At 43.5% G+C, this 20,837-nt stretch overlaps 1 protein-coding gene across 1 annotated transcript in view; it reads right to left on the reverse strand.

Moving 5' to 3' along the window:
- The window catches only part of EFHB (EF-hand domain family member B), a 96,990-nt gene that overhangs the window by 51,251 nt on the left and 24,902 nt on the right, over positions 1–20,837 (reverse strand). Inside the window, exon 2 of the mRNA XM_082259785.1 lies at positions 17,883–17,945. Within this exon, the coding sequence (XP_082115911.1) occupies positions 17,883–17,945 (63 nt within the window). The remainder of the gene's footprint in view (positions 1–17,882; positions 17,946–20,837) is intronic.

Consider the following 20,837-nt stretch of genomic DNA (forward strand, 5'->3'; position numbering starts at 1 on the left):
GAGGTTCTGTCATTGGACTTCATCGTAGAATTGCCTCCTTCCAAAGGATTTAATACCATCTTGGTGTCAGTGGACCATCTGACAAAGATGGCACATTTCATTGCTATTCGCAGACTACCTTCGTCCAAACAAACGGCAGAACTCCTGATGAAACATGTCTTCAGATTACATGGTATCCCAAAAACTCTTTTGTCTGACCGTGGATCCCAATTTATTTCTAAATTCTGGCAAGAACTATGTCACATACTACGGATTGAGCGGAAGCTCACTTCTCCTTACCATCCGCAGACCAACGGACAGACTGAAAGAGTCAACCAATGCATCGAGCAGTATTTACGTTGTTACACTTCTTACCAACAGGATGATTGGTTGGATCTTCTCCCCCTGGCAGAATTTGCCTACAACAACGCAACTCACAGTACAACCAAGCAGAGTCCGTTCTACTTGAACTATGGGTTCCATCCCTCTATTCTCCCTCCACGCATCCTTCCTTCAAATAACCCAGTAGCCTCAGACTATCTTACCCAAATAAAGGATTCTCTGGGTTTACTAAATACTACCATTGCACACGCTCACAGTCAACAAAAGAAGTACTATGATCTTCGTAGAAGACCTTCCCCACAGTATACTATCGGGGACCTCGTTTGGCTCTCAACAAAAAACTTGAGACTGAAGATCCCTAGCAAAAAGCTTGGACCTCTGTTCTTGGGACCTTTCCCAATCAAGAAACTTATTGGAAAAGCTGCAGTGCAGCTTACATTGCCAATGGACCTAAAAATCCATCCCATTTTCCATGTGTCGCTACTAAAACCCCATGTTCCGGACCAAGGAATAAGGCCTAATATTCCACCTCCCCCTCCTGTACAAGTTGAAGGTGGAGAAGAATACGAGATAAAAGAGATTCTGGATTCTCGTATCTACAGAAGAAGACTTCAGTACTTGGTTAGATGGAAGAACTATGGACCCCAAGACGACACCTGGCTAAACACCTCTGACATACATGCCCCTAGATTAATCCGCAATTTTCATGCAAGATACCCAGACAAACCAGCTCCAGAAGCCTTCAGGAGCAGGCCTTAAGGGGGGGGGGGTTATTGTAATGTTCCGGTACCTTTGGTACCCTAAATTACACTTTCCACAAGTGTATGCGCCCTACCATTTACTTTTGGAAAGGTGCGCATACACCTTTAAGACTGGAGCTGTCATCACTCAGCGCCGGACTAGATGGCTATTTAAGGCGTCGGTTCTCACTCACATGTGTTCGTTCAAACACCCTTACTTGGATGCTAACCTTGCTTGAAGCTTCCATGCTTGCAAGCTTACTTCGCTGACGGAACCTCGCTGCGCTGACCCCGCTACTGGATCATCCGCCTCTCCTGAACCACCCTTCGGCTGTATCGCTAATAGTGCTAAGTACCCCGCAGGGGAATTCTCTATAAACTTATACTAAGCTTACACTATCTAGCTCTGCATAGTAAAGACTGTTTATTACATCTGCATAAACTAGATTGCTAGCTCTTGAGACTACTGCTACTTTTCTGCACTGGGTTGATCTCTTTTGTATGTCCACCTGCTATTCTATCATCTGCTATCATACAACATTGCTAAACCTTCCTGCATCCATCTGCTACTGTCTCACCTTCAAGTGTCTATCACCTACCACCTTCACTCAACCTATCCCTCAAACCTTCATCATTGTGTTACCACATACATAAAGTCATTCTAGGAACCAGCTTGCTAACTGTGTGTATTTACTGGCTGAAATAAGACCTTCCACACATGATGAGTCATTGAGGTTGGGAATGGTATCTCAGCATATCTCTTACATGACTACTGACGTGGATCTATTTCTGCAGCTGAAAATCCACACCATATAAGAAACGCAGGAGCGTTACAGTCTTCCGTTTCAGTGTGATAGCCACCACCAGCACCCAAACACACAGCCTCTTACCAGATAGTATAGACCCTCATTACAAAGGTCTATACAGGCAATGTATTATACGTCAGGCTCAGATGGTACGAAATATCTCCGCTTGTCCACTAGTGATCATCTCCACAATTAAATGATATCAGATAGTATGGACCCTCATTACAAAGGCCAATACAAGCGGTGTATAGAGCATCAGGCACAGATGGTAGAAAGTTCCTTCCCATAATCCACTATCGATCCTCTCCACAAATGTATCTCCTCTGCTGCCTCTTCCAGTAATGTCACCTCTCTGCTTTGTATGGAACGTCCTGTGTGATTGACCAGCAAACTTGCCGGACCTAAACTCCATAGAAGACATAGAAGCAGAGAGGAGACATCGCTGGAAGAGGCAGCAGAGGAGATACATTTGTGGAGAGAATTGATCAGTGGCGGCTGGTGCTCAAAATTTTAGGGGGGGGCGCAAAAAGAAAAATGTAATAGGTATTGCTTCGTGGCAAAAAATGCGGTAAAAAATTGCGTAAATTTGAGGTCATGGTACAGGCATGGCACAGGCATGGCACAGATGATGGTATAGGCATGGCACAGGTGATGGTATAGGCACGGCACAGGTGATGGTATAGGCATGGCACAGGTGATGGTACAGGCATGGCACAGATGATGGTATAGGCATGGCACAGGTGATGGTACAGGCATGTCAGAGGTCATGGTACAGGCATGTCACAGGTCATGGTACAGGCAAGTCACCGGTCATGGTACATGCATGTCACAGTTACATTGTACATCAGGTAAAGTTAAACCCAAAAGCAAATAGCTTAAACTTTGCCATATCCAGGACCAGGAGACTGGCTGCTGGCTGGGAGAGGACGGAGGAAGACATGTCCTGGCCTGGTCAGTTCCAGCTCTGAGTCTGCGCACAACCCGAGGACACATGGACACCTTACACCGCCACTGCCCTGGGTAAGAGAGGAGAGAGACGGAGGCACTGGCTGCTTCAATCGTCACTTACCTGCTCTTACGCTGGCTCACTCGACCGGACCGACTGCTGTGCTGTGAGCTGCTGAAGACGGGAGACACGTCTCTCGCCCGACCACGCACGCCGCTGCTCCTCCTCGGTCTGACGGCGGGTGGGAAGGTGACGACGGTGAGGACGCACGCATCACCCCCAAGCGACATCAGCCGGGATGTCCTGAATGATTGGTCCAGGCTGGAGTCTGGACCAATCACAGCCAGGACAGGACTAGTGGCGAGTGTCGGGGCGCATTGCTCTGCGCCCGGTGACACCCAATCGGCGCCTCTGCCTTGCTGCATGTGGGCTGCCAAACCCCATCCCCCCCCAGCAATAGGACCGGCCCCCTAGTAGGCTTTAAATGGTAATTTTTTTTTCTTTGCAGATGCTGATGGGGGGGGGGCGGCGCCCCTGCGCCCCTTATAGACCGGCCGCCACTGGAATCGATAGTGGATTACGCGAAGGAGCTTTCTACCATCTGTGCCTGATGCTCTGTACACCGCTTGTAATTGCCTTTGTAATGAGAGTCCATACTATCTGATATAATTTAATTGTGGAGATGATCACTAGTGGACAAGCGGAGATATTTCGTACCATCTGAGCCTGACGTATAATACATTGCCTGTATAGACCTTTGTAATGAGGGTATAATACAAATTAACCCCTGTTTGTTTGCCACAAACTCTGAAGGACCCTACTCTGTACTCTGTGCTGCACAGCACATCTTGTGTACTGCCTAATTGCTGTACACCACATACCACTGTCCACCCAATCTGTCCATTGTGCCGTACAATGCATACTCCAAACTTCACAACCTGTACTATCTTCTGAATGCATACAATGCACTGCTATATGCGAATCAAACTAAAACCACAGAACCAGAACAAGCTCAAGACGAAAATGATAAGAAAATGCTGGAAATACTAAATTCACTATTACAGGAAAACAAAGAATTATCATCCCCTGATAGTCCTGAGAACTTCAGAAAATCAGGCATGCGAATTAAATCCCTTAACATGCCACAAATCAATAAAAATAAATGGATGAATGTCTTCTTAAGCCAGGTGCAAGCCGACCTCCACCAAATCGATTGGACAAACGGAGGCATTGATAATATTACAAAAGAGGAACGTAAGGCAATCAGAGAGTTGAATGAAGCCAAAAATATCATCATCAAAAGAAGTGATAAAGGAGGTAATGTTGTCCTGATGAACGCAACACAATACGAAAGAGAAGTGAACAGACTTCTCAATGATGACAAAACGTATAAAAAACTGGACAACAACCTATTCCCGAAACTAGTCAAGGAACTGAACTGGAAAATTAAGCTGGCCAAGGAAGAAGGCCTAATGACAAAACAGGAAGCAGAACATATAACAGTACAAGAATACAACACACCGACATTCTATATAATCCCAAAGGTACATAAATCCTTAATTGATCCCCCGGGGAGACCCATAGTATCGGCCATCAATGGCCCCCTTGAAAAAGTGGGCAAATACCTAGACGCTCTTCTGAAAGACATGGTTACCCAACTAAAGTCCTACGTACAGGACACAAGAGACGTTCTGGAGAAAATCAATAATTTACAGACAGAAAACGAAACATGGCTCGTGGGAATTGACGTAGAGTCGCTTTACACCTCGATACCCCACAATTGGGGATTAAAAGCCATAGAAACGTTCCTTGACAGATATCACTTCAATTTAAGTCATCAGAACGAATTTATAGTTGACCTACTGGCATTCATTCTAAACAATAATAACTTTCAGTTCCTTACCCAGTACTACCAGCAGATTCAGGGTACATCTATGGGAGCAGCATGGGCACCAGCCTATGCATGCCTTCACCTCGGCCTATGGGAAGAAGAGGAAGTTTACCCCAATGAGCTGTACAAACAACGTGTACATACATGGCTGAGATATATAGACGATGTGCTTATGATATGGAAAGGGGATATGCCAACACTTGAAACATTCATTAAAAACCTGAATACGAACGAGAGGAACATACACCTCACGTACACGTTCGATAAAAATGAAATATCCTTTCTGGATTTGTGGATAAAAATGAATGACAATAGACTAAAGACGAAAACATTTCGTAAAGCAACAGCAGCAAACACCCTCCTAATGGCAGACAGTTATCATCCAAAATGGCTTAAAAATGGTATCCCTACAGGACAATTCCTACGAATTAAACGGAATTGCTCAGAGAAAGGAGACTACCATCAGGAGAGCAAAGAACTCTACAACAGATTCCGGGAAAGAGGCTACTCCCACAGACAACTACGGAAAGCTAAACAAAAAGCCAGTGCGAGAACAAGAGAAGACCTCCTCCAGCAAAAAATAAATCCAAAAGCCGACGCGATAGGGACCACAAGGATAATCACCCAATACGGGTCTCAATGGGAATCAGTGCGTCAAGTTCTTCAAAAAAACTGGGGTATACTCAGTAATACATCATCATTAAAAGACATAGTCGGAACTAACCCCGTCATGGTAGCCAGACGTGCAAAGAACCTTAAGGACATACTTACCCAGTCAGAATATACAAAGGACCATAACAGCACCTGGCTCATGGATACACCCAGAAGCAAGGGCATGTTCCCATGTGGAAGATGCCAAATGTGTCCCTTTGTAGATAGAACTGACACGTTCCAAAACAACATAAATGGAAAAGAATTTAAAATACGCAATCTTATCAACTGTTCCTCCACTAAGATCATCTACATGATAACCTGTCCATGTAATAAATACTACATAGGAAAGACAAAACGCCAACTGAAGACCAGAATAGGTGAACACATGCGAGAAATAAGGGAAGAAAATCCAGACAAACCCCTATCTAGACACTTTGCCCAATACCAAAATGGCAACATAAAAAATACCAAGAACAAAGGAATCTACGAACTAAAACTATCTGCAAGACGCAGTGATTTCAACCGCATCTTATTACAGAAAGAAAAGTGGTGGATTTATAACCTGGACAGTCTCATCCCTATGGGATTAAACACTGAAATGAATTTTCAAGTCTTTCTTCAACAATAATGCAGGTAGACCGGGAACAACACTTCCCCACTACCCATCCACCGACAACAATTCGTTGACACCCCGACCCTCATACTGAACTAAAGGGATACTAATCCCTCCTTCTCATCCCTACTGGCCATTTATAAAAACATGGCCTGCCTCATCCTAAAACCTCCTCTCACTTAAAAATATGGCACATAACGACATACTGACAACCTTAACACGTTAATTCTAGATGGACTGAAAATATATATAGACATAACAACACTATCACGGTAAATACAATCAGTCCACATGAATCTATAACTATTTGTCCTGTTATACGTTGTCATTGTGTTCAGATAACACCTGTGGTTGTATGCACAAACTGCAATTTTGGAGCTCCACATCATTACATGCATTCTAAAGGGTTAAATATATATATATATATATATATATATATATATATATATATATTATATAGTCATATATCAATGTAGTTATACAAGATAAAGTAAATTGACCCTTGACTATGCAAAGTGGTACTTACACTAAGTAAAAACAAAGAGGGTTATATAAGGGACTCGACTCATATTTGAAGCATTGAAAAAATATTATCACTAAAATTACAGTAACAATAAGTATAGGTCTTACCGTAATTGACAACACTGCAGCACTTTTAGTCTGTAAGAGTGAGACCTGTGACCAAAATAATTCTAACCCATGAAGTCTCAGATTAATGTATCCAATACATGATCGACCTTAATCGGGCAACCAATAGAGGCTTACAAACGAGACTCCACACACCTCAGACCCAATGGAATAATGACAGTACCAAAATTGCAGTAATAACAACTTTGTGTCAGATACAGTTATTGCCCTATTTTAAAATGACAACTCAATGTCTATGTATATACTCATTAAAGAGAGTGAGATATATGAACAAAATGTATTTCATACCCTAACCCATGAATTCTCAGATCGGTGCACTCCAAAAATAATGTCGATGTTTCATAGAACACAATACATGACCAACAAAAATCGGGCAATCAACATCCTGCGGTCCAATCACAAATCACTTTCCCCAGCCATGCCCCGCAGCAACAGATGTGAAGAATTAAAACCAAGAAACTCCCTCATCACAATTAACCCGGAGTCAGAACAGCTGAGAAGACCTAGATAAAAGGGATCAGCCGACTGACTCAAATCACGTCCAGACGAAGCTACGCAACAGGAAGCGAAACGCGTCGACGTCATAGCCCGGCGGCACATCCCTCCATCACTCCCATCAAGCATTGGACGACCAGGACTGCCAGGGAGAGTGGAGACCGAAGGCGGCACGAGACAGGTGGCGGAAAAGGCAGGTGTATCTGCTCTACAGACCATCGACAAGGTAACAAGTACTTGCCTAAGAGGGGTGAAGAAACGGCTTCAAGCCGTCAGAGCAAACGGGACAAATATTTACCTGACCGTACTGAACCGACATACATTACATGCGGTCAGCGGGAAACAAAGGTACACACCAGAATACTGCAGGCTCTGCAAAAGTCCCCGGCACTACCCTATACCCCCACACAACTAATATAAGACATCTTACCTGTAACCACGAGCAACACCTTACCAACAACAGGGGTGAAGAGACGGTATTACACCGTCAGTGATTTAGACACCATTGCCAGATCCCTGCATAGTCCCCGGATAGGTAGGTGTATTTTGCTCCATGAATTACTAGAAAGGTAGCAAGTACTTGTACCCCCACACAACAAAGACAAAAAACTCTGTCTGTAATAACGAGCAACATCTTGCCACCAATAGGGGTGAAGTAACGGCAATACACCATCAGCGATCAAGACACTAATGTCGAGCAACATCTTGCCACCAATAGGGGTGAAGTAACGGCAATACACCATCAGCGATCAAGACACTAATGTCAGATCCCTGCATAAGTCCCCGTTAAGCCACACTAACCCATGATTGACACATCATCACACGGCAACACATTAAAACAGTTTTGCTGTCTCACCTAGCTGCCTCCCGGACGGAATACTCCCTAACCCTCCCCCCACACCAAGTATGCCAACAACACCACTCTGAGTGGTTTAACTGGATTTAATACACAACGCTAACGGCTCAATACCGTTACCAGACCAAGTGGCGACCGATCGCCCATGAAGGAGTCCCTTCAAGAACATTAATACTGCAATTGCATTCGATTGAATATATAATTATTACACTTGAAGTTTATATATCTGACGGCCGTTTTTTGTCACTGTATGTTTATTTATGTTTTGTTTGTCTTGTTTCTTGTCATTGCACTGATTGTACTATTTACCAACTTTTTACCTTGCACGGTTGTAATTATACCCCAAGATTTTTACCAATAAATGTCTATGTTCACTTCATTCAGAGCCCGCCATGTTATTGCTGACTAAATAACCTCCTTTCTTCTGTGGTCTATACAGAAACATTTTGTTTAAATGCACTGCCCCACCCTTGTCTGTAAACTTTGCTGCACATTACATATTCTAGACTGCAACAATCTGTTTACTGTGCTGTACATCACCTACTATGGTTCACTCCAGTCTGTACATTCTGCCTTTGTCACATATTCCACACTGCCCCAGTCTGTATGGTGTGCTGTAGGTCACATACTCTGATAAACCCTAGCCTGTATGCTTTGCTATATGTTACATACTTCAAATTGCCCCAGTATGTGCATTTTGCTATATGTTACATGTTCTGAATCATCTTTGTCTTTATGCAATGTCGCATGTCATACTCCCAACTGCTCTAGTTTATACACTTACATAGGTCCCATAATACAGTCTCCACTAGTCTATAGGCTAAGCTATACATCAAATACACTAGGCTGCCCCATTCTATACATTGTGCTGAATGTTAGATACTTTGTTTCACCCTACATTGTACAGTATGCTATGTTGTACATTACATACTCCTGGTCACACTGCTCCATTGTTCTGTACCCTGTGCTCTATGTCACACACTCCAGATTGCCCTGTTCTGTAAAAGGTGCTGAATATTACCTACTCTGGACTGTGCGACTTTGTATGCTTTACCATTAGTTATGATACTTCATACTACATATCATCATAGTATTGCCCTATAATTTTACAGAAATCACTCTGATTGCTAGCAACATTTTAGGACTTTGAATTTCCACCCCTTTCAGTAAACAGGGACATTTCTTATAATCATATGTTTAAAGTTAGAAGTTAAAAAATCTTTGGTTGCTATGGCTGAACATTGTACTTTCCTGTCTCCAGTGTTTAAAAAAAAAAACACAAAGCAGTCTTTTGTGTTTTACTTTTACAGCAAATAGCATAATAATTACACAGCGATAAATACAAAATGTCATATGGAGTTCTTGAGACATGCACAGAATACACATCGTGCTTAGATAATAACATTATTATGCCATGTTAAATTGTTGTGTTCATCTGCTCTCCAGGATAGGGATGAGGATTATGAACAGAACTATGCATAAACCGTCAGATTCAGATTCTTGTTGGCTGTAGCCGCTTATGTTCCTATGTAAATTGATGCTCCCTTTTGATTTGTATATACAAATTGTACAAAGAGGTATCAGCAAAAATATAAAAATGACCATACATGTTACAGGAGAATTTATGATCTCCCTTAGATCATCTGCCAATAACCATGTGATATCTAGACAATACAGGTGCATCTAAAAAAATTTGAATACCAATCAAAAAGTTATTTATTTCAGTAATTCAATTCAAAGTGAAACTCATATATTTTATATCGATTCATTACACACAGAGTGATATATTTCAAGCATTTCTTTCTTTTAATTTTGATGATTATGGCTTACAGCTAGTGAAAACCCAAAATTCAGTATCTCGGAAAATTAAAATATTACATAAGACCAATAAAAAAAGGATTTTTAATACAGAAATGTTGGCTTACTAAAAAGTATATCCATGTACAGTATAGTATGCACTCAATACTTGGTTGGAGCTCCTTTTGCATGAATTACTGCATCAATGCGGCGTGGCATGGAGGCGATCAGCCTGTGGCACTGCTGAGGTGTTATGGAAGCCCATGTTGCTTTGATAGCAGCCTTCAGCTTGTGTGCCTTGTTGGGTCTGGCGTCTCCCATCTTCTTCTTGACACTACCCCACAGATTTTCTATGGGGTTTAGGTCCGGCGAGTTTGCTGGACAATCAGGCACAGTGATACCATGATCATTAAACCAAGTATTGGTACTTTTGGCAGTATGGGCAGGTGCCAAGTCCTCTGAAATAAATTACCTTTTTGATGATATTCTAATGTTTTGAGATGCACCTGTTTATTTAATTTATATCCAAACAGATAGGTCTTTACACTGTGCAGATATTGTTAAATCAAAGAGTTGCTATAATCAGATTGGAATGTGAAGCCATCTTAGCATTACTAAAATATATGTCTGACTCTTATACTACAAAGTCTTTTGTTTTCTTCTTGCTGATGTAAGTTTGCTATGCATAGCACTATGCGTCACTAATTCAGGAGCTTTGAGATGTGGGCCAGAAAGTGTGAGAGTGATTAGCTGGGTGGCAAAACACCCTAGCAACAACAAAGCACCAGTTGGGAAGGTCACTTACGTTCACGTTCCTGATTCTTTACATGCAATTCTGTGTGCCTGCAAACCCAGTGAAAGAAATATACCCCTTGGGTGTGCTGATACCCAATATCAGCAGCCGTAAGGGTCAGGAATAATTTAAATTAAATACAGAGCTCCCTCTAGTGGATACATTTAAAAAAAAAAAAAAAAATCTTTCTCTCCGTTCCCCCCTCTCTCAGCCTTGCTGTCAGCCATTGCATTGCACTGTATTATACATCTGTAACATTGATTTTTTTTTTTTTTTTTATTAATATTTGCCATCATATTTGTTTATATTTGCATTCCAAATAAGAAATTATGTCAGCAGGGAATAAATTACACTAATGTGTTAAACCAAAAAAGAACAAGTCAGTAGATGAAAAAGGAAGGGAATGAGTACAAAGAAAGACATTTTGGAAACAACTTTAAAACAAGAAAATGCTATCTGGGCAAAACAGCAGAAAAAATATTCTAATATGAAAAAAATATATATTTTCTCAGTGAAATGGAAGCATATGCATTTGAAAAAGTGATGCATTCCAACTGAAAGGGAAGAATTAGATATGTCTCTGAAAGAGAAAATTATATATCATCCAAAAAAGAAGGCACAGAGACAAGTACACCTACAATACAGCTGAAAGAAAAAAAAGATGAAAATAAAGCTGAACTCCAGGATAAAAAACATACCCTTGCAGTGGTGTGTCCCCACACAGCAAGGGTTAAATGCTCCTTTAGCCTTGGACATGTCTTATAGTGGTTGTACTCCTCAGACTTGAAATATAAACAAAGCATATCCCTCTATAGTGTGTACTTGTCTCAATCCAGAGCATTAAGTGTAATTTCTGTCTGCTACCCTATTCCTCTGCTATCAGCTTGAGTAACTTCTAACAAGTTATTCTGATACAAAGAGAAAAAAGGTGACAGGGGAGGGAACTCCATCTGATTGACAGACCCAGCTCTGTTCCCGTGTGGCCCTTCCCTCCAATCACCACTCAGAGATCTCCTCACTGAGTTCTGCAGAGTGTAACTTCAGCTCTCCGCCCCTTTTTTCTGACAGCTCAGACAAATTTTATAAATTCTGGAATTTGAACGGATGTACAGAAGAGAAGACTGCAGATAAACAGGTATGACTTATGTAAGAGGATGCAGGAGGACTTTTTTTTAAGCTCTGTGAATCACCTAAAATTAGTTACTTCACTGGGTATATGTAAGGGTTTACAACCACTTTAATCCTCGCTCCCCTGGCAGCCAGTGCTCTCCTGTTTTCTCCAGTGCTCTCCTGTTTTCTCCAGTGCTCCAGGTTGTGGGTGGACCCTCAGCATCATCACTTACAATGCAGGACTGCTGGTCCTGCATTGAATATAATGACATCATAAAGCAATCAGAAAGCCTTCAACTGGCAGAGAGCGGAAGAGAAGCAGCTTTGGGGAACTGATCACACAGCATGGTGGAAGCCTGCAGGAGTGAGACATAAAATAAGTATTTCAGTTTATTTCGCTATACATTAAAGTGTTACCAAACCCGCTCACTATATCTGGTCTCTCACAGTACACAATACCTTTTCATATCAGCAGTATACAGAATAGTAGTCTTGTGACTTCTATCTGTGTCCGGCCGAGCACAGGTTAAAGCTTGTAGGAGGAGTTTTCATTCTCCTCTGACTGTCCTATGAGGCTGCATGATCCATGACTTTCTGTCTGGACAGTGCTGTTTGGCCCTGTTCTGATCACATGCACCCCCCCCCCCCCAAAAAAAAAACTCTCTAGCATTACACTCAGCATGTGCAGAGTGCCTCCTAGGGCTCTGTACTATAAGCAGATAGATTGGGGACAGTGGAAGAAGGAGAGGATCAGAGAAGACATGATCAAGCCTTTTAGGTTCCACAGTGAGTATAAAAAGCATGCTTTACTGCATATACAGACTGATATCACTGTTGTGGGTTTAGTAAAACTCTCACTTAACGAGCATCTAACCCTTGCAATGTAAAGAGACTCCCAGGCTAGGTTCAGGCTTGCTTGGAAGGATCCTATCAGCAGAATGGTTTGAGAAGGAATCTTGCCAAAGAGCAGCAGGAAGCAAGGAGGACAGGGTGAGTACATCAGAACACCCAGGGATTCACAAGGGGAGAGACTGCCACATGTAGCAAGCTTTTAACCACTTATGCCCCGGAAGATTTTACCCCCTTCCTGACCAGGCGTTTTTTTGCGTTTTTTTACTGCGTGACTTTAACGGACAATTGCGCGGTCGTGCGACGCTGTACCTAAACGAATTTCACGTCCTTTTTTTCCCACGAACAGAGCTTTCTTTTTGTGGTATTTGATCACCTGTGCGATTTTTTGATCATGTGCTATAAACAAAAAAAGAGCCTAATTTTTGCAAAAATAACAATATTTTTCACTTTTTTATACATGAAATTCCCCCCCAAAAAATGTAAAAATCAAAATTTTTTAACATTTTCGGCCAAATTGTTTTATGCTACATATGTTTGTTAAAAAAAAATCGCAAAAATCGTATTTTGATTGGTTTGCGCAAAGGTTATCGCGTTTACTAACAAAGGGAAAGATTTTTGTCATAATGAGTAATGGCGGCGATCTGCGATTTTTTTTGCGGTACTGCGACATTTCGGCAGACAGATCGGACCCTTGACTGACATTTTTGACACTTTAGGGGGTACCAGTGACATTACTGCAGTAATCAGTGCTATATATATATATGCACTGTTACTGCAAAAATGACACTAGCAGGGAAGGGGTTAACTGTATTGGACAGTGAGGGGTTAAGTGTGTCCTAGGGATGTGCTTCTAACTGTAGTGGGACATGGCTATTGGTGTAAAAACAAAGATCAACGGTTCTACACAGTAGAACCGTCTGATCTCCATTTTTACACAGGGGAGAATGACAGGCGGCTTGTTTACATAAGCCGCTCTGCCTTTCTCCCGCTGTACCGACGATCGGCGAGTGACCGGCGGACATCGGGTCCGCCGGTCACACGCCCGCACTCCTCCCTGAACGAGCCGAGGCGGGCGCTCGCCCGCTATTGGCTCCAATCCCAGTGACAGGTGAGCGACGTAGATCTACGTCACTCTGCCTGGCCGGGGCTGACTGCCACAGTAAATATGCTGTGCGCAGTCGGCAACCGGTTAAAAGGACAGCGCTGTGCTTAACCCTTTTATTGCTTGTCCTGGGAGATCTTTGGAGCAGCCAGGTAGGCTGGTAGACAAGCAGCCAGAAGGGCTGGTAGTATCTGCAGGTAGTGGAGCTGGGAGCAGATCTACAGAGGAGAGGAGATACTCCTGCATGCAGTTTGTAATAATTTGTGCTATTACTAAGAGCTTCTAGTCCTCAAAGGACTTTTGCCACTGATCTTTAAAGACTGATTGTGTCCAGGAAGACGAATAGTCTAAGATCCTTTTCTCTGTACATAGGACGGAAGTTGTCCCCACCTGCTGTTTCAGTCAATTCCGTCCCCATCTGTTGTTTCAGTCAAGTAGAGCATCCCATAATCCCTATACCCCATCCAAGTTGTTATCCCTAATAAAAACAAAAAAAACGTTCTTCTGTCCGGATGCAAAATTCATGTTGCCTGAATAGACACAGGGCGCTACAGCTTGGCTCGGGTGAACCAATAGCAAGCTGCTTGCTGTGGGGGCACTCAATAGGAGGGAGGGGCTACAAGCAGCAAAGAGGGACCCGAGAAGAGGGCAGGTAAGTATAACATGTTTGTTATTAAAAAAAAAAAAAAAAAACAAGACTTTACAATCCCGTTAAATAAAGAACTTTGAAGCAAAATAAGGATCAGTGCCCATCAATGCAGCCTCACCAGTGCCCATCAATGCAGCCTCACGAGTGCACATCAATGCATCCTGATCAGTGCCCATTGCTGCAGCATCACCATTGCCTATCAATGAAGGCTGATCAGTACCCATCTGCAGCCTCACCATTGCCCATCACTGGAGCCTGATTAATGTCCATCTGCAGCCTCAACATTTCCCATCATTATAGCCTGATCCATGCCCATCAGCAGCCTCACCATTGCCCATCATTGCAGCCTGATCAGTGCCCATCAGAAGCCTCACCATTGCCCATCTTTGCAGTCTGATCAGTGCCCAGAGATGTATAGTAACTAAGTAGAACTACTTCACTACTGTACTTAAGTACCGAAAGGCGGTATCTGTACTTTATTTCACTACATTTTTTCGATGATTTCAATACTTCTACTCCGATATTTTTTTTTTGTGCTGCATAGTTACTCGTTACTATTATAAAAATTACCACTGCCAGAACAGTAGATGGCAGGTTTAATGAAGCGCAAAACGTGTATTATCAGCGCATACGAAAATAAATGCTACTGTATGTATGAATAAAAGCTGCATTTGAAATAATAAAAAACAATATGATGTTCAAACTTTTGACTTCTTTCTTTAATAACTACATAACACAGTACTTGTACTCTTACTTTCAGTACTTGAGTAGCAAAATTTTTAAAAAAACTACCTGCAATACTTAAGTACAAAAAATGTTGAATACTTTAGTACTTCTACTCAAGTCACTTTTTGATCAAGCACTTCCACTTCTACTCAGGTCACTTTTTGATCGAGCACTTGTACTTTTACTCAAGTATGGGTTTCGAGTACTTTATACAACTCTGTCAGTGCCCATCTGCAGCCTCCCCATTGCATGGAGATTAGAGCCGCCACATTACACAGAGCAGGGATCTCCAGCTTACTCTACGGCCACTGTTATACGAAGTCCCGCTTCCTTGACCAGTTCCTATGATAGACAGCACATGTCCAGGCATTGTACCAGTGTGCTGTCTATCATAGGAGCCGGTCCAGGAGGCGGGACTTCGTATAACAGCGGCTGCCGAGTAAGCGGAAGATCCCTGCTCTGTATAATCCCGCGGCACTCTCTGAGACACATATTGGCGTATAACATGCACACATTATTTGCACTCTGTTTTCAGGGAGAAAAAGTGTGTGTTATACGCCAACAAATACAGTAATGCACTGCTCAAAAACATTCAAGGAACACTTGTTAAACAGAGTATAGCATCAAGTCAGTTAATCTCCTGGGATATTGATCTGATCAGTTAAGTAGCAGAGGGGGTTGTTAATCAGTTTCAGCTGTTTTGGTGTTAATTAATTTAACAGCAGGTGCACTAGATGGGCAACAATGGGACGACCTCCAAAATAGGAATGGTTTTACAGGTAAAGCAGTGTTAATTTCGACGACTAAAACCGACTAAAACGTTTTCGTCGACTAAATTAACACAATTTTAGTCGACTAAAATATGACTAAAACTAAAACAATTCAGATGACTAAAATACAACTTAAATGGCATTTTAGTCTTAAGACTAAAATACGACTAAAACTAAAATGGCATTTTAGTCAAAAGACTATAACTAAAACTAAATCGAAATTTGCTGCCAAAATTAACACTGGTGCATGCTCAAAGCTTAATACCATAAATAATAACATATTAGATTTTTCACTCCAGGACCAGCAGTAGTATATAATGAGTTTGGAAATTGTAGAGAAATGCTTAAATAATGCATTACAAATTACAATTGAACTACACCCATTCCATTATAGATGACTAAAATGAGTTATAGTCGACTAAAATGTAGGACGTTTTAGTCGACTAAAATGTAGGACGTTTTAGTCGACTAAAATGTAGGACGTTTTAGTCGACTAAATACGACTAAAACTAAAACACTTGCAGAAGACTAAAATGGGACTAAAACTAAAATGCAATTTTAGTCCTAAGACTAAGACTAAAACTAAATTGAAATTTGCTGCCAAAATTAACACTGAGGTAAAGGCCACTAACTTTTTTTCCCTACTCAACTTTTCTGACAGTTTTTTACTACTTTTGCATTTGGCTAAAGTCATTGTCACTACAGGTAGCATGAGGCAATACCTAGACCCTATAGAGGTTGTGCACAGGCAGTCCAACTTCTCCAGAATGGCACATCAATACGCGACATTGTCAGAAGGTTTGCTGTGTCTCCCAGCACAGTCTCAAGAGCATGGAGGAGATTCCAGGAGACATGCAGTTACTCTAGGAGAGCTGAACGAGGCCGTAGAAGGTCCTTAACCCATCAGTAGGATCGGTATTTGCTCCTTTGTGCAAGTAGGAAAAGGATGAGCTGCCAGAGCCCTACAAAATGACCTCCAGAAGGCCACTAGTGTGACTGTCTCTGACCAAACAATCAGAAACCAGACTTTATGAGGGTGGCCTGACGTCCTCTAGTGGCCCTGTGCTCACCGCCCATCACCATGGAGCTTGATTGGCATTTGACATTAAACACCAAAACTGACAGGTCTGCCACTGGTGCCCTGTGCTTTTCACAGATGAGAGCAGGTTCACCCTGAGCACATGTGACAGATGTGAAAGGGTCTGGAGAAGCCATGGAGAACGTTATGCTGCCTGTAACATCATTCAGCATGACCAGTTTGGTGGTGGGTCAGTGATGATCTGGGGAGGCATATCCATGGAGGGATGCACAGACCTCTACAGGCTAGATAATGGCACCCTGACTGCCATTAGGAATTAGGATGAAATCCTTGGACCCATTGTCAGACCCTACTCTGGTGCAATGGGTCCTGAGTTCCTCCTGGTGCACAGCAATAAACGGCCTCATGTGGCGAGAGTATGCAGCCATTTCTGGGAGGATGAAGGAATTGATACCATTGAATGGTCCCCACGCTCGCCGGACCTAAATGCAATAGAACACCTCTGGGATATTATGTTTCGGTGCACCTGACGCTACCAGGTTGCACCTCAGTCTATTCTGGAGCTCAGTGATGCCCTGGTACAGGTTTGAGAGGAAATACCCCAAGACACCATCTGTCATCTCATTAAGAGTATGCCCCGACGTTGTCAGGTATGCATAGAAGCACATGGGGGCCATACAAACTACTGAGTACCATTCTGAGTTGCTGCAATGAAATTTAAGCAAAATGACTAGCCTGCTACATAATTTTTTCACTTTGAATTCAGCCCTCTGTAGGTTAATACTTTTCATTTCCATCAAACAATGTGGCATCCTATAGTTCCTAACACATTAGCCAGTCCATATCACTATAAATATCCAGCATGATATTTTTCTTCATTGAGATCTGATGTGTTTTCAAAGTGTTCCTTTCATTTATTGAGCAGTGTTTTTTACTTGTAGCCTGTCTCCAATTATTTATGGAAGACTCACTTTAAAAATGTAATGTGCCTGTTTGCAAATGTTAAGAAAGATGTGCACCAGGGTGAAGTATTGTTTAATCACATGAGACGGGTGAGGTGTGCTCTTTCCTTACCCTTGGGTAGACCTCGGTCAGACAGCTTTCCGCTCTCTCTCCAATAGGAAATAGTTTTCCAGCCTGCAACATAAATCATTTAGAAACCAATTAAAAATACGTAATTGAAGATGACAATTTTTAGTTTCTGGTTCTACACTTTAAAAACTTGAACCCACTTATACTGAGTTTTTGTGAGGGGTTAGAATATTTGAACTTAAAGTTTAACTAAAGGTAAAACTTTTTTTTTTATCTTTGGATAGAGGGGAGGTGAATTAGAATCAATTTTTATTGCTGCCTGTGTGCCCGTTAGGGAGATTCACCCTCTCTATTTGTTCTGTTTACTATTATCATTTAAAGTAAAAGAAAATCCCAATTTTGAGTTGTCCCCAGAAAAGTAATAGAGCGGAAATCTTCCAATGGGAACACTAGTTCTGGTGACCTGGGGGTCATTTTTTATTTTTCAGGGATTTTCTGTTTGGCTATGGGACAGGAAGTGAAGGCAAATCTCCTCAATGGGGCACAGATGGCAAAAAACTGAATTTTTGTAAAATCTTACTGTAAAATTCCTGAGTCCTCCGACAGTCGCCGCCTCTTCATAATCTTCACCAATGGGGTAATTGACCTTTGCTCCGCAGGAGTAGCTAGGCAACAAGATTTGTTAATATCAAAGCTTTTAGCATATCACACCCCTAGGGGGTGGTCCCCTCTGTCAATACCTCCCTGCTTCCAGCATTCTCAACTCAGTTTCAGTAGAATAGCAGTAGAGTACATAAACAAACCCCAAAAGAGGGGTGGGGGCGGCGACTGTCGGAGGACTCAGAGAAAGGAATTTTACGGTAAGATTTTACAAAAATTCAGTTTTCTCTTACGTCCTCCGACAGTCGCCGCCTCTTCATAATCTTCACCAATGGGGACGTCCCAAAGCAGTGTAGACATGAGGGGTGGGAAAAAAACGCAGCCGCGCATAAAGCAACGCAGTACCCACATCAGAGAAAGGAACCTTACCAAAGTAAGAGAACCAACCTGGCAACAGGAAAACGTGCTCAACAGGAGCAACAACCCAGGAAGAACAAGTAACCCAGGGGTAAAAACACCCCAACAGCCAAGGGCCCAAACAAGGGACCCTAAAGCACTGCCGCACTAAGAACTTTACGGCCAAAGGAAGCATCCGCCGATGCCTGAACATCCACTTTGTAAAATTTGGAGAAGGTGTGAACGGACGACCAAGTCGCCGCCTTACACACCTGGGCCACAGAAGCCTGATGACCATAGGCCCAAGACGTACTCAGAGATCTGGTAGAGTGCGCCTTCACAGGGAAAGGAGGAAACTTCCCCCTCAAAGCATAGGCTTGCACAATCGTCTGTCTGATCCATTTGGCGATGGTAGCAGCCGACGCTGCCATGCCCTTCCGAGGTCCCTCTGGAAGAACGAATAGGGAATCCGACTTGCGAAAGGACTTAGTCGATGACAGGTAAACATTGATCGCCCGAACAACATCCAAGGCATGCAAAGCCACCTCCTTCGGATGCTTAGGCTTCGCGCAAAGCGAAGGCAAGACAATGTCCTCATTCAGGTGAAACTCTGAGATCCTTTTCGGAAGAAAAGATGGGTTAGGTCGCAAGACCACCTTATCCTTGTGAATCACCAGGTAGGGAGAGCTGCAGGACAAGGCCGCCAGCTCCGACACCCTGCGAGCCGAAGTGATCGCCACCAAAAAGGCAACCTTCTTGGACAACAGAGACAACGAGATCTCCCTGATCTTTTCAAAGGGAGCCTGTTGTAACACGGACAGAACCAAGTTCAAGTCCCATGGAGGCAGAGGTTCCCTCCTAGGAGGGGCCAAATGTCGCACCCCCTGAACAAAGGTGCTAACCAATGAACTTGACGCCACAGGGCGTTGAAAAAGAGTGGCCAGAGCAGAAATCTGACCCTTAATTGTGGCCAGCGCCAAACGCTGGTCTACTCCAGTTTGGAGGAAGGCCAACACTCTCGACACCGAGTATGAGCGAGGGGAATACCCCCTGGACTCACACCAGGCAAAGTACGCCTTCCAAGTACGGTAGTAAATTTTTCCCGAAGAGGCTTTTCTAGCCTCGATCAAAGTGAGAATGACCTCAGGGGAGAGACCCCTATCCTTCAGGACCTGGCTTTCAACAGCCAGGCCGTTAAAGCCAGCGACTGTAAAGCAGGATGGAATATCGGCCCTTGAGACAGAAGGTCTTCCCGAAGCGGCAGGCGCCACGGAGCGTCGACTGCCAGATTTACGAGGTCTGCGTACCAAGACCGGCGAGGCCAGTCTGGTGCCACCAGAATAACCGCGTGCGGTTCCAAGGCCAATCTGCGAAGCAGCCTGGACAGGCATACATCAGACAATACTGATGCCAGGGCGCCACTAACACGTCTGAGGTGTCTGCCTGAGGATTGCGCGTCCTTGCCACGAACCTTCCCACCTTGTTGTTCAGACGAGACGCGAACAGGTCCACATCCGGAAGACCCCACTTCGCACACAACTTCTGGAAGACATCTGGGTGAAGGGACCATTCTCCCTGGTCCAGGGTCTGGCGACTCAGATAGTCCGCCTGCCAGTTCTCCACCCCCGGAATGTGCACAGCCGTTATCGCTGGGACGTGCGTCTCGGCCCACGACAGAATGCCGTTTACTTCCCGAGCAGCACGGGCACTCCTGGTGCCCCCTTGATGGTTGATGTAGACCACCGCTGTGGCATTGTCCGTCTGAACCCGAATCGGACGGCCCTGAAGCCGTTCCGGCCAATGCAGAAGGCAAAGTTTTATCGCTCGCAATTCCAGAATGTTGATCGGAAGGGAGGATTCCTCCTCCGAACAAAGTTCCCTGGGCGGACAGAACGCCCAGAACACCACCCCAGCCCGACAGGCTGGCATCCGTGGTGATCACCGTCCACGACAAGGGACGAAAAGACTTGCCCCCCGATACTGCCGGGGACTGGAGCCACC

The sequence above is a fragment of the Pelophylax lessonae genome (assembly GCF_965119305.1).
Source record: "Pelophylax lessonae genome assembly, chromosome: 5".
NCBI classification, from domain to species: domain Eukaryota; kingdom Metazoa; phylum Chordata; class Amphibia; order Anura; family Ranidae; genus Pelophylax; species Pelophylax lessonae.